We start from the raw sequence: 15,658 nt of genomic DNA on the forward strand, positions 1-15,658 counted from the left end.
CAATTATTCTTCAACTAAAAAAATCAGCATCTTAGTATACTTGTTTTGCTTAAAAACTACAAAAAAATAGTTTTGGAGGATTATCAGGTAGAGAGAGAGAATATATTTTCTTGAATTAAGGCAGATCCTAAGAGTTCATGTACTGGCTCCCATCCTTCAGACACTTGCTTTTCAGGTTTATACTTGATACTCTACTGGTGTATTTACTTAGTGAACAAGTACTCAAAGTAATTTCTTAGACTTTCAAATTGTGCTTATGTTTAAATGCAAATAAATAAAAAAGTTAAAAAAAAAAAAAGATATGTGGCTTACTTGGTTATGTTTTGACAAAATGACTCCATCTCATAAAGCTTCTGTTGTCCCACATTTTCCATCACCACCATTGAACTTATTCTGAATATATCTCCAAAGCTGTAATACAAAATACAGTCGCTTTCATGTCATCTCAGCTGGTAGTGTGAGAAATCTTGAGATTGCATAGCTACTTAAAAATTTCAAAATATGCAAAAATAATATATATAAAATCAGGTAGCAATGCTTTATAGTCTAAACATATCACATCTACAAAGTTCAGAAATGTGAAAGTTAATTTGTAACAGCTTCCCTCAAATCATAAAAAGAAAAAAAATGACTATAGAAACTTAATCCACTTTATGAGTTAAAAAATATATACATAAATAATCCAGTTATTGAAGTTATAGATTAGAGACCACTAATCAAAAATTCAGAAGGCAAAGATGGGACACCAAATTATCTTAGCAAACATAGGAAACAATTCATAACACTCCAATACAAGTAAAATAGGCACTTAAAGTAAAAAAAAAAAAAAAAAAAAACAAAACAAAAAACTGCAAAAATGACTTCATTCTAAAAATAGTAGCTAATAATGAAGATTCAAAATACAGAATTATTAAACATCATCTATAGTGTGCTCTCTAGAAAAGCTTTTTTAAAAGTTACTTCTGAATAGGAGTTATACATACCTTCACATCCTTGGTAATAATTCAATAGATTTATTCACTGATGAATAACAAACCTCCCATGTTGTTATATTAATTCCCGTATCAAATGCAACCGTGGCCACTACTATCTAATCTGTTTTTACACTTTATGTTAATTAAATTAAGTTAAAATATTTTTAATGTTTTTATTTATTTATTTTTGAGACAGAGAGAGACAGAGCATAAGCAGGGGAGGGGCAGAGAGAGAGGGAGACACAGAATCTGAAGCAGGCTCCAGGCTCCGAGCTGTCAGCACAGAGCCCGACACGGGGCTCAAACCCACAAACCGTCATGACCTGAGCTGAAGTTGGAGGCTTAATCGATTGAGCCACCCAGGCGCCCCATTAGTCTATAATTTTAGAACCAACTGAATTGTAACCAAGGCTCTACTTCAGTAAAGGGTTTAAATTTAAAAAAAAAAAAAAAAAGAAGGAAAAAAAATAAAAAAGAACCACAGAAGCATACCTTAGAAACATTTAACATGGTAGCTGAAATTCCTAATGTTTTAAAACCATTAACTGGTCTTCCCTAAGAGAGATCAATGGGCAAATCACAAGGGTAAAACCTAAAAGAAAAAGTAACTACCTTAAAATTTACACTTTCTCCAGAATAAGTTTCTACCACTCACCTGAGGGCATCACACATTAATATACTTCCTATTTTTTAGCCTCATTAATAGAGGCAATAAATAAATGATCATTAACCAAATAAGCAAATAGAAGATTACAGGGAAATCTCTTCCTTTATTCAATACTATAAAAATAGGGGCGCCTGGGTGGCTCACTCGGTTAAGCATCCGACTTCGGCTCAGGTCATGATCTGACAGTTCGTGGGTTCAAGCCCTGCATCGGGCTCTGTGCTGACAGCTCAGAGCCTGGAGCCTGTTTCAGATTCTATGTATCCCTCTCTCTCTCTGCCCCTCCCCTGTTCACGCTCTGTCTCTGTCTCAAGAATAAACAAACATTAAAAAATAATAATAATAAAAATAGGTATCATTTTGAATTTTTACTTTACTATCATTTTTTAACAATCAGTATTGGTAATCTCAGCAAAATAACATAAATCTAGTCAAATACTGTCCAGTTATATCAGGAAAAAATTACTACAAAGCTTTCCAAAGATAGCAACCTGTATAGTTAAGAATGGTAGTTACATAAGCATTCTTCCACACTCACTGTACCAGATTAATTTATGCTGAGTAGAAACTGATGAATAGTTTATTGACTGAAGTTCTTTTTTTTTTTAATATTTATTTTATTTGAGAGAGAGAGAGAGAGATGGCATGAGCAGAGTAGGGGCAGAGAGAGAATTCCAAGCAGGCTCTACACTGGGAGCACTCAATGAGATCATGACCTGAGCAGAAATCAAGAGTTGGATGCTCAACTGACTAAGCCACCCAGGCACCCCTTGACCGAAGTTCTGAAAGTATATCCCTTTTTCTTATTACTGAAACTGTCTGCAGCTATATAGCTATTCTACATTATTAAAATTGCTGACCTCTGTAGTTTGTTCCTTAAAATAACCTGAGACAGAGAGCAGATAAATTAGAAACTATACTCAGATTCAGACTTTATCAGGGATTTTACCATCTCAAATAGTCTCTCTGCTGTATTTTCACATTCTCCCTCATCAATGGTAACTACTCATTACATTTAAACATGGGCAAGCCTCTCTCATCTTTGAAAAACCCTGGATACCTAATTTAGGGCACCCTCTCTTTTTCCCTTCACAGCAGTTCATTCCAAAGAATATCCCATTCAGTAGCCCCCCATCCTCAATTTCTCTCCCCTCTCTCTCCATTCCCACGTAAATTCTTTCTCCAAATGTACCCTACTTCAGTGAACAACTTCACCATTTGTCCCAGCCTAGAATTTGGGCGTCATTCTAGACTATCCCTTCTCCTACCCCCATCCAATGAATACCAAGTCCTTCTGAATCTACCTCCTAATTATTTCTATAATTCCTCCGTCTTCTAAACCACAATTCTGACAAGTCTCTTACCGGTATAAAACCCTTCCATGGTTTCCCACTAATCTAAGGAAGATTTTATAGTATCTTTCAAGACTCTTTCCACATGCCTTGCCCCTCACTGCCTGCCACACTGAAATTCTTCCAGATTACTGATATTCCCTACACACATGTTCTTACTTTTGGGCTGTCAGAAATACTGCTCCGCTGAATGAACACTCTTCCTTACTCTGCTATCCTTTCTTTGCCTACTTATCCTTCAGCTTTTAGCTCAAATGCCACTTCCTCAGACAGCCTTCTCTGGACAGCCCCTAGACCAGATCTTTGCACTGACTTAATTCCCTATTAACACCTTTATCACAAAACCTTTACTGCAATTGCTTGCAATTACCTATACTCACTAGACTGGAGTCAATAAACTAAGAACTGGCTGCTTGTTTGGGTAAATAAAGTTTTAATTTTCATCTAAAATTTTCTACATGGTTTTATGTAGGTTGAGTAGATTAATGATTAAGATTTAAAGAATCCCTACACTTTTCTCTGTTAATTTTCAATGTCTACAAGAACAACTGTTTTTCATTAACTTTTTTAAAAGTTTATTTATTTATATTGTAAAACAGAGATCAATAGGACTTTAATAGCTAGAGAGGAAAAATCAATGCCTGGCTTCAAAGCTTCAAAGAATAGGCTGATTTTCTGTTAGGAGCTAACAGAGCCAATGCTCATTTACCATTACAAAACTCATAGGGGCAAGAATTATGCTAAATATACTCTGTCTATGTTCAGTAAGCCTGAATGACAGCACATTTGTTTATAACATGTTTACTAAGTACTTTAAGCCCACTGTTGAGACCTAGTGCTCAGGGGGAATAAAACAAAGAAAGATTTTTTCCATTGATAGTGCATCTGGTCACCCAAGAGCTCTGATGGAGCTCCATCTCTGATGGAGATGTCCAAGAGATTCATCTTGTTTTCATGCCTGATAACACAACATCCATCTGCAACCCATGGGTCAATAAGTCATTTTTGACTTTCAAGTCTTATTATTTACAAAATACATTTCATAAGGCTATAGCTGCCACAGATAGGGATTGCTCTGATGGATCTGGGCAAAGTCAATTGAAAACCTTCTGGAAAGGATCTGCCATGCTAGATGCCATTCAGAAAATTCATTATTCATGGGAAGAAGTCAAAATATCAATATTAACAGGAATTCAGAAGAAGTTGATTCCAACCCTCATGGATGACTTTGAGGGTTCAAGATTTCATTGGACAAAGTCACTGCAGATACAGTAGAAACAGCCAAAGAACTAGAATTAGAAGTAGAGCCTGAAGACGGGAGTGAACTGCTGCACTCTCATGATAAAAATAACAGGAGTCATCTTAGGGGTGAGTGAATAAAGTGGTTCTTGAAGATGCTGTAAAAATTGTTGAAAGAACAACAAAGGATTTAGAGTATTACATAAACTTACTAGTTAATAAAGGAGCAGCAGCAGGTTTTGAGAGGACTGGCTCCAATTTTGAAAGAAGTTCTACTGTAGGTAAAATGCTACCACATGTACAGAGAAATCATACATGAAAAAAAGGAAAAGCCTACCAATGTGGCACACTTGATTGCTGTCTTGTTTTAAGAAATTGCCACAGCCACCCCAACTTTCAGCAACCACCACCCTGATCAGTCAGCAGCCATCAACATCGAGGGAAGACACCTGACCAGCAAAAATACTACACTCACTGAAAGCTCATTTTTCAGCAATAAAGTATTCTTTTTTTTTTTAAAGTTTATTTACTTATTTTGAGAGATAAAGAGGGGGAGAGAGTGTGAGTTGGGGAGGAGCAGGGAGAGAGAAATCCCAAGCAGGCCCCCACGCTGACAGTAGAGCCTGAAGCAGGCCTCAAACCCATGAACCGTGAGATCATGACCTGAGCTAAAACCAAAAACTGGATGCTCAACTGACAGAACTCCAGCAATAAAGTATTCTTAATTAAGATATGAACATTGTTGTTTGAGACATTCTATTGCAAACTTAATAGATCACAGTATAAATATAATTTTTATATGCACTGGGAAACCAAACAATTCATTTACCTTGCTTTATGATATTGGCTTTATTGTAGTGGTTAGAAACAAACCTATAAGATCTCTGAGGTATGCCTGTATCACCAGAAAAGTAGGGAATATATGTGGGAATAGATTCTAAGGATACTAAATCAGAGTGAACAGAACAAAATAGGTAAAAAGCTAAATTTACTGATACAAAAATTCTGGCTTAGTGCATTAAATACAGTGGCCAGGAGTGGCTCTAATAATTTACTTGGCTGTTTGCCAGAAACATGGCTCCAATGATTAATGTCAGAAAGTTGGGCTGGAATGATACAGGTGTAGATTCCAATGACACTGAAGTGCTAGAACTTCCTAGGTATAGTCTAAAAAGGGAGTCCAGAGGCTTAGGGAGATGGGAATGCTAGAGTGGATTATCAGGTAGATTACTATCTACTCTCTTGCTGTGTCCACCAGCAAAATCCAGAGGACACTCCCTTCACTAAGGTTGTGAAAAATACGTTAATAAGGGAGCCCCAGCATCCCTGAAGAACTCATAGTGGCTGTTCTCTGTAAGCTAGGAATGACAGTAAGGAAAGTATTGCCTTTGAACTAGGTCAACAGAATCAACAAGAATGATGGATTCCAAGGCATGGGAGCTAAATGGTAGCAATTCAATTCATAACCAAAGAAAAGGCACATGTGTTGCTATAAGAGGCAAGAGAACAGAAGCAGTAATCACAATAGTCCACAGAGACCTCTGGCATTGGCTAGTTGGTCATGATGTCCTTGAAACAGGTAACTCAATCTGAATATGCAGAATACAAAGCCCTGATTCTGGTAAATGGAAGTTTGACCTGAATCACTACAGAGTCAGAGTCCTTCAACCAGTTCCCAGAAATGACCCAATTTATAGACAAAGAGTCCCTTGAATAAAGTGGAGGTTGGGACCCTTTGAGGAAGAATTCTAATACATAACTAAAATTTTATGTAGTAAGTCTTCACACTAGTATTCTCCAGAGGAACTTATCAGAGTAATTACGTACTGGGGAAAGGAAAATAACTTCTCAGAAATTACTGGACATTAACTCTGAAATGACAGTTTCTGGAAGACTAAAATGCCATGGTGATCCACCAGTCAAAACACGGACTGGACTTTATAAAAGTCACATGAATGATGCAGTTTTGCTCAGGTTCATTACAGAGTGGGCCCAGGAGGTCCTCTAACCTACTCTATGGTTATTTCCCCGGTTCCAGATCATATTATCAGAACAGACATATTCAGCAACTAACCAAATCCATGTATTGGTCCCCTGGCCTATGACTAAGGACTATTATGGTAGGAAAGATCAAGTAGATGCCAGCATAACTGCCCTTACCTACCAAAACAGTGAATACAATACCGTTTGTCCCATAGATAGGATTCTTGGGTCTAGGGATCAGGGTGGAAATGGGAGTGGCTCCTCTTACAATTGCCTCCTAGTGATCCACCAGTGAAATGCTTGCTTCCCATCCCTGAAATTTTGAACTTTGCTGGTTTAGAGGTCTGGGGCGCCTGGGAGGCTCAGTCAGTTAAGCGTCTGACTTTGGCTCAGGTCATGAACTCATGGTTGGTGGGTTCGAGCCCCACATCAGACTCTGTGCTGACAGCTCAGAGCCTAGAGCATGTTTCAGATTCTGTGTCTCCCTCTCTCTCTGCCCCTGCCCTGTTCACACTCTGTCTCTCAAAAAAATAAATAAACATTTAAAAAAAAAAATTAGAGGTCTAAAGCAAGGAATAAATGCTTCTACCAGGGGAAAAAGCAATGGTTCCATTTAAATGGCAGTGGACTGCCTCTTGACCACCTTGAGCTCCTGGTTGCCAGTAAATCAGCAGGCAAAGAAGGGTTTACTGTACTGGCTTGGGTGAGTGATTCTGACTATTCAAGGGAAATTGGATTGCTACAACACTACTGAAAATTAAGGAGGAGTATGACTGAAATGTAGGGGAACCTCTAGAGTACCTTTTGATATTCCCATGTCCTGTGATTAGAAAGTTAATGCAGGGGCACCTGGATGTTTCAGTCAATTAAGCATCTGACTTCAGCTCAGGTCTTGATCTCACGGTTCATGAGTTCAAGCCCCGCATTGGGCTCTGTGCTGACAGCTCAGAGCCTAGAGCCTGGAGCCTGCTTTGGAATCTGTCTCCCTTTCTCTCTGCCCATCTCTGCTCACATTGTCTGTCTGTTTCTCTCTCTCTCTCTCTCTCAAACATAAATAAACATTAAAACATAAATAAAAAAATAAAGTTAATGCAAAACTGCAAGACCTGGGGTGCCTTGGTGGCTCAGTTGGTTAAGCATCCAAGTTTTGCTCTGGTCATGATCTCATGGTTCATGAGTTCGAGCCCCACATTAGGCTTTGCACTGATAATGCAGAACCTGCTTTGGATCCTCTGTCTCCTTCTCTGCCCCTCACCTAAGCTCACATGCATTCTCTCTCAAAAATAAAAACAAAACAAAACAAAACTACAAAACCCAAATACAAGCAAACTGCTAAGGCAAGTCCACACACCAGGCAAGGATGTGTGACTAATTAAGATACTTTCTGAGAGCAAAAGAATAAGGAATGGGAAACTGAAGTGAACAGTTATAAAATAACATCTAATGACCAGATGATCAAGTGAGAAACAGGACTGTAATAACTATAAGCGTTTCTTATTTTCTTGTCGTTGGTGGTATGTATGTATGTATGTATGTATGTATGTATGTATTTAGGTCCCTTTTCCTATTTTCCTAACATCTAAATAAAATGTGTTAATAGTAGCTGACTTCACATCTCAGGAGTTAAGTTAGAGGATTACCAAAGAAGGATGTGATTCAGCAGGAAGAGGAATGAGCATCATCCAAAGATGAATAACAAGAACCTGTGCCCTTTTCAGGGGGAGAGGAAAAGTTTATCTTTGGTTGTACAAGGGACAGTTGTTTCCTTGGACAGCCAGATATATGGAAGGTAGAAGTGAAAGAGTGCCCTTGTTTTCCATATGTGAAAAGGTTAATTAAGGCCAGGGTTGATGACCTCACTGGCACAGGGCAGCACCAAGCCCACAACTCTGGCTGCTGCTAGATATCCTTGGGGAAAGAGCAGAGTCTGCAGCTCCCCCAGATGCTGTTGGTTCTCCTTCAGCTTCTCTGAACCCTCAGCCAAGCAGTATGCTGGTCCATGTGCATGTACACCCACTCCTGAATCATCCACACTGGAGACTGTGAGGCACTGAGACTAATACAGGTTCTGCTAAGAAACACGATTCACGATTCACGATTCACAGGTTGCAGTTTGCCTCTGCACCCCCACTGTACATCACCTTCTCTTCCTGACCGCTGGCGTGGACTTCAGTGCCAGACACACAGGTGACAAACACCAGGGAAGAGCTTGACCACTTCACACAATCACATAAGGTTAAATCCCTCCAATAAATCCCTTGTGTCATGCATAGTGCCTCTGCTTCTCTGATCAAACCCTAACTGACAGAGAACTTCCGATCCAAGATGGCAACATAGAAGACCCTGAACTCATCTCCTCCACAGACACAACAAATCTACACCTATTAACAGAGCAATTCTTTCTAAAGAACTGCGAGCAGACTGAACAGCTTCTGCACAACAAAAGATAGAGCACATGAAAAACAGCAAGAGACACACACTGTAACAAAGAAAACCCCCAGCCCCTATGCTGCAAACTACAGTGGGAAAGGATACTATTGAAGGCCCGAGAGCAGGTTCATCTGCCCTGGGACACAGAAAAACAGCCACAGTTTGGAAGGGAAATTAGAATATAAAGGAACCAGCCTTAGGCCACTACCAAATGGTGGGGCAGCTCCTAGAACTCTCTCCAGATCTGAGGCGCTGACACGTGCCATGGTTAACGTTCCCAGTCCACCTTGACAGCACAGACAGGAGCGGGTTCCGGAAGCCATAGCTGGCCTGCTGCCCCAGCGAGCCCTGGTCCCCTAGCCCACATCATGCCTGGATCCCTTAGAGCACAGAAAAGAAGCTGCAGTTTAAAAGAGCAACTGTAATATAAACGATCCAGCCCTAGAACTCCACCAAATGGCAAGGGAGCTGCTGGAAATCTCTGGATTGGAGGGCCTGGTGAGTGCCAGATCCTGTGTTCTCTTCCACCTTGCTAGCATGGATGGGAGCACAATCCAGGCACCCTAGCTAGCCTACTGCCTCAGTGAGCACTGGTCCCTAGTCTACACCATCCCAAGCCATCCTACCAAGGCAGCCCCAACGCAATGCACACTGCAGCACCCTGGTCAGCGCTCACTACAACTACAGCCAACCTGCCGAAGTGACACAGGCACAAAGCACCTGGGAACCACGCAGACCTGTACCATGTTGACTCCAGATGATATGTGCTAGGACACCACAGTGCACAGCACTCCAGGACCTCCTGGCTCTTGCTCTCTTCTGGTCTAGCTACTCTGTGGCTCTAGCCACAGAGCACCACAGGAATCTCTGCCTTGCACCCACCTTGGTTACAGCCACCTTGCCCAGGAACCACCGATTTGGGAGTGCCCTGGGAGACTCCCTGCCCCCGTCCCGCCTCACGGCCCCACAGGACACAACATGTGCGGAGCATCCCAGCACACCCTGGGTCATGCCCACTTCAGCTCCAGCCACCCCATGTAGGTGTCCCCTATGCTGAACACCCTAGGACACCCTGGCTTGCACCCACATCAGTTTCAGCTCTTGTGCCAGGGTACCATCTGTACAAAGAGGACTGCCCAGGCCAGTGGCCACCTCAGCTCTGGCCATCCCACCAAGGCAGCATCAGCACAGAGGACCCCAGCACCCCTGGCCCATGCCAGGCAAAGCTCCAAGTCAATGAAAGCCACCAGGCACACACAGTCTGCACAGGGGACAACCACACATATACATAGGACTATTCTTTCAAGTTTAGGAGATGTAGCTGCTCAGCCTAATTCACAGAAACAAACACAAAAAAGTCCAAAAAAAAAAAAAAAATGAGGAGACAGACCATATGCTCCATTTAGGAGAAAACAAAACCTCAGATAAAGGACTAAATGAAATGGATATGGCAAATCTACTTGATGAAGAATTCAAAGTAACGGTCATAAAAATGCTCACCGGACTAGAAAGTAGAATGGATAAGCTCAGTGAGAACTTCAACAAACAGATGGAAAATATAAAAGAGAACCAATGAGAGCCAAAGAATATGGTAACTGAAATAAAATACAGTAGATCACAGGAAGCAGAAAAACAGTCCAGCAATCTGGAAGACAGGGTAATGGAGAACACCCAACCTGAATGTTTTATTTATTTTTTAATGTATTTTTGAGAGAGAGAGAGAGAGAGAGAGAGAGAGTGAGCAAGCAGGCAGGGAAAGGGCAGAGAGAGAGGGAGACACAGAATCCAAAGCAGGCTCCAGGCTCTGAGCTGTCAGCACAGAGCCTGATGCAGGGCTTGAAACCATGAACTGTGAGATCGTGACCTGAGCCAAAGTCGGAAGGATGCTCCACTGACTGAGCCACCCAGAAGAGAATAGGGGTGCCTGGGTAGCTCAGTTGATTAAGCGTCTGTCTCCCAATTTTGGCTTAGGTCATGATCTCACGGTTCATGATTTGAACCCCATGTCAGGCTCTGCACTAACAGCACGGGGCCTGCTTGGGATTCTCTGTTTCTTTTCCTCCTTCCCTCCCTTTCTCTCTCTCTCTCTCAAAAATAAATAAACATTTAAAAAAGAGGATAGATTCAGGGTCCTCTGTAACAACAATTAAGCATAGTAACATTTGCATTATAGGGGTGCAAGAAACAGAAGAAAGAGAGGAAGGGGCAGAAAACTCATATGAAGAAATAATAGCTAAAATAGTTCTCTAATATGGAGAACAAAACAGACATCCAAGGTTCAGTAAGTACAGGCAGCCCTTAAAAAAATGAACCCAAGGAGGTCCACACAAAAACACATAATGTAAATGGCAAAGATTAAAGAGAGAGTTTTAAAAAGGACCAAGAGAGAAACAAAAAGTTATATTCAAGGAAAACTCCATGAGGCTATCAGCTGATTTTTTAGCAGAAACTTTGCAAACCAGAAGAGAATGGCATGATATACTCAAAATGGTGAAAAGAAAAAAACCTGGAACCAAGAATACTCTACACAGCAAGGTTATCATTCAGAATTGAAGAAGGAATAAAGAGTTCCCTGACAAATAAAAAGTAAAGGCGTTCATCACCACTACACTGGCCTTACCAAAAAAAAAAAAAAAAAAAAAAAAAGTTAAGTGGAATTCTTTAAGTGGAAAAGAAAAGGCCATAATTAAAAATTTAAACAATTATGAAAGGAAAAATATTCCATTAGTAAAATCAAACATAACAGTAAGATAGTAGAGAAATCACTTATATAGCTAGTATGGTTAAAAAATAAAGAGAAATAAAATCCACTGTACCTAAAATAAATTATGGGAACTCACAAAATAAAGAGATGTAAAAACTTCTAATATATACATAAACATTGAGGAGGATAGTAAAATTGAAATTCTCTTAGAATGTGTTCAAACTCGGGGTGCCTGGGTGGCTCAGGCAGTTAAGTGTCCGACTTTGGCTCAGGTCATGATCTTACAGTTTGTGAGCTGGAGCCCCAAGTGGGGCTCTGTGCTGACAGCTTGGAGCCTGGAGCCTACTTCAGATTCTGTCTCCCTCTCTCTCTGCCCTTCCCCACTTGCACTCTGTCTGCCTCTCTCTCAAAAATAAACAAACATTTAAAAAAAAGTTCAAACTTGAGTAGCCATCAGCTTAATTTACATTGGTATACACATGTTATATATGAACCTCATGGCAACCACAAGCCAATAACCTCTATGAGATATATAAATAATAAAGAGAAAGAAACCCAAGCATAACACTAAAGAAAGTCATCAAAAAGGAAAACAGAAAAAAGAAAGTCATCAGTTACAAAAAAAGAGAGCAAGAGAATAAGGAACAAAGAATGACAACAACAACCAGAAAACAAGTAACAACATAGCAATAAGTATATATCTACTCATAATTACCTTAAATGTGAACAGTATAAATATGCTGCAATCAAAACCTAGAAGCTGAAAGGAAAAAAACAAAACAAAACACAAAACAAGACCCATCTATATGCTGCCTACAAGAGACTCACTTCAGACCTAAAAAAACATACAGACTAAAAATTTAGAGATGAAACAAAATATTCCATGCAAATGGAGACAAGTGGAGATAGCAACATATCAGACAAAACAGACTTTAAAACAAAGACTATTATAACAAAGGAATTACATTACAATAAAGAGATCAATCCAACAAGAGTATATAGCAACTATAATTCACTATGCAACCAACATTGGAACATCTAAATACATAAAGCAAATATTAAGAGACATAAAGAGAGAAATTGATGGTAATGCAATAATAGGAGACTTTAACACCCCACTTACATCAACACACAGATCAAAACAGAAAATCAATGAGGGAACAATATCTTTGAGTAACACATTAGACTAGATGGAGCTAACATACATACAGAATATTACATCAAAAAACAGCACAATACATATTCTTTTCAAGTGCACATAGGATATTCTTCAGGATAAATCACATGTTAGGCTACAAAAAAAGCCTCAAAAAATTTAAAAAGATTGAAATATTATAAATAATCTTTTCTGACCACAATGGTATGAAACCAGAGATCAATTATAAGAGAAAAGGGGGTGGGGGGAGACACAAACACATGGAGCTTAAATAACATGATACTAAGCCACCAACAGGTCAACAAAAAAGCAAAGAGGAAATTAAAAAAAAAAACGAAAAACACATGGAGACAACTGAAAATAAAAGCGCAATGGTCCAAAATCTTTGGAACACAGTGAAAGCAGTTCAAAGAGGGAAATTTATAGCACTACAAGCCTACCTCAAGAAAAAAGAAAAATCTCACTCTAACCTTATACCTAAAGCAACTAGAAAAAGAACAAACAAATCCCAAAGTTAGTACAAGGAAGGAAATAATAAGCACCAGAAGAAGAATAAATGAAATAGAGACAGAAAGAAGAGAAGGGAAAGGGAAAGGGAAAAAGGAAAAGAAAGGAAAAAGAAAAGAAATTCAGTAAAATGTGGTTTCCATGAGCTGGTTCTTTGAAAACATAAAAAAACACTTGATAAACCTTTAGTCAAACTCATCAAGATAAAAGAGAGAGAACCAAATAAATTCAGAAATGAAAGGTAAATAACTGATACCACAGATATACAAAAGATTATGAGACTACTATGAAAACATATGTCAACAAATAGGACAATCTAGATGAAAAAATTCCTAGAAACACAACCTTCCAAAACTGAATCAGGAAGAAATAGAAACAGACCAATTATAGGTAAGGCAATTCAACTAGGATATCAAACAACTATGAACAAAGAAAAATCCAAGACCAGATGGATTCACAGGCAAATTCTATCAGGCATTTAAAAAAGAGTTAATACCTATTCTCCTCAACTATTCCAAAAAATAGAAGGGGAAGGAAAGCTTCCCAATACATCCTATAAGGCTGGCATTACCCTCATACCAAATCCAGACAGATACCACAGAAACACACAAACACACACACACACACACACACACACACACACACACACAAACTACAGGCCAATATCCCTGATAAATGCAGATGAAAAATTCTCAATATTAGCAAAGCACATTCAACAATATATCAAAACAATCATTCACTATTATGAAAAATCATATGCCAACAAATTTGATAGCCTAGAAGAAATGTATAAATTCTTAGAAACATACAACTTCCAAAACTGTATCAGGAAGAAATAGAAACAGACCAATAACATCCCAAAACTGAATCAGGAAGAAATAGAAAATTTGAACAGAATGATAACCAGAAATGAAACTGAATCAGTTAATCAAAAAACTCCCAGCAAACAAAAGTTTAGCACCAGATGACTTCACAGATGAATTCTTACAAATATTTAAAGAAGAGTTAATACCTATTCTTCTCAAACTATTTCAAAAATTAGAAAAGGACGGAAAACTTCCAAATTCATTCCATGAAGCCAGCATTACCCTGATACCAAAACCAGATAAAGACACTACAAAGAGAACCACGGGTCAATATCTCTGATAAACATAGATGCAAAAACCCACAATAAAATATTAGCACACCAAATTTAACAATACACTAAAAAACAAAAAATCATTCACCAAGTTCTAGTGGGATTTACTCCAGAGAGGCAAGGGTGGTTCAATTATTTGCAAATCAATCAATACGATACATCACATCACCGAGAGGAAAAATAAAATCATATGCTCAACTTAATAGATGGAGAAAAAGCATTTGATAAAATACAACTTCCATTCAGGATAAAAATTCTCAACAAATTAGGTTTAGAGGGAACATACCTCAACATAATAAAAGCCATACATGAAAAACCCACAGCTAATATCATACACATGATGAAAAACTGAAAGCCTTTATTCTAAGATTAGGAAAAGACAAGAATGTCCACTCTCACCACTTATTCAACACAGTTGGGAGTCCTAGCTGCAACAATCAGACAAAAAAATAAAAACCATCCATATTGGTAAAGAAGTAGAACTGTCACTATTTGTAGATTTCTATACTATATATAGAAAACTCTAAAAGACTCTACTGAAAAACTGTTAGAACAATAAAGTTGCAGGATACAAAATTAATATATAGACATATGTTGCAATTATATACACTAATAATGAAGTAGAAGAAAAATTATAAAAACAATTCCATTTACAATTGTACCAAAGAGAATAAAATACCTAGGAATAAACCTAAGCAAAAAAAGTGAAAGACCTGTAAACTACAGGACACTGCTAAAAGAAATTGAAGAAAACACAAATGGAATATTCTCCGCCCACAAACTAAAAGAAGTGACATTGTTAAAATGTTCATAATGTCCACAGCAATCTACAGATTTAGTGAAATCCCTATCAAAATTCTAATGGCATTTTTCATAAAACTAGGGCAAATAATCCTAAAATTTGTATGGAACCACAGAAGACTTCAAATAGCAATCTTGACAAAGAAGAAATGAAACTGGAGTTATTACAATCTCAGATTTCAAGATATATTCTAAAACTTCAGTAACCAAAACAGTATGGTACTGGTCCCAAAACAGACACATTGATCAATGGTACACAATAGAGAGCCCAGAAATAACTCCACATCTATACGGTTAATTTACGACAAATGAAGCAAGTATATACAATCCAGAAAAGATAGTCTTTTCAATAAATGGTTAGGAAAACTGGGCAGATACATGAGGAAGAATGAAATTGGACCACTTTCTTGCACCAAATACTAAAACAAACTCAAAATGGATTAAGAATGAAGTGTGAGCCCTGATACCACAAAAATCCTCAAAGAAAACATAGGCAGTGATCTCTTAGACATTGCCCTTAACAACCTAATTAAGGATATATCTTCTTAGGTAAGGAAAAAAATGCAAATGTAAATTACAAATGCTAATTACATCAAAATAAAATGTTTTTGCACAGCAGTGGAAACCATCAATAAAACAAAGTGACAACCTAGTGGATGACAGAAGATATGTGCAAATGATAAATTTGATAAGGGATTAATATCCAAAAT

At 38.5% G+C, this 15,658-nt stretch overlaps 1 protein-coding gene across 1 annotated transcript in view; it reads right to left on the reverse strand.

Annotated features, from left to right (window-relative positions):
• Window positions 1–326: 326 nt before the first annotated feature.
• Window positions 327–15,658, reverse strand: part of LOC122224325 — a 130,121-nt gene continuing 114,789 nt past the window's right edge. Inside the window, 1 exon segment of the mRNA XM_042945992.1 lies at window positions 327–411. Within this exon segment, the coding sequence (XP_042801926.1) occupies window positions 343–411 (69 nt within the window). The 3' untranslated portion in view covers window positions 327–342.

Source organism: Panthera leo, chromosome B4 (assembly GCF_018350215.1).
Source record: "Panthera leo isolate Ple1 chromosome B4, P.leo_Ple1_pat1.1, whole genome shotgun sequence".
Classification (NCBI taxonomy): Eukaryota; Metazoa; Chordata; class Mammalia; order Carnivora; family Felidae; genus Panthera; species Panthera leo.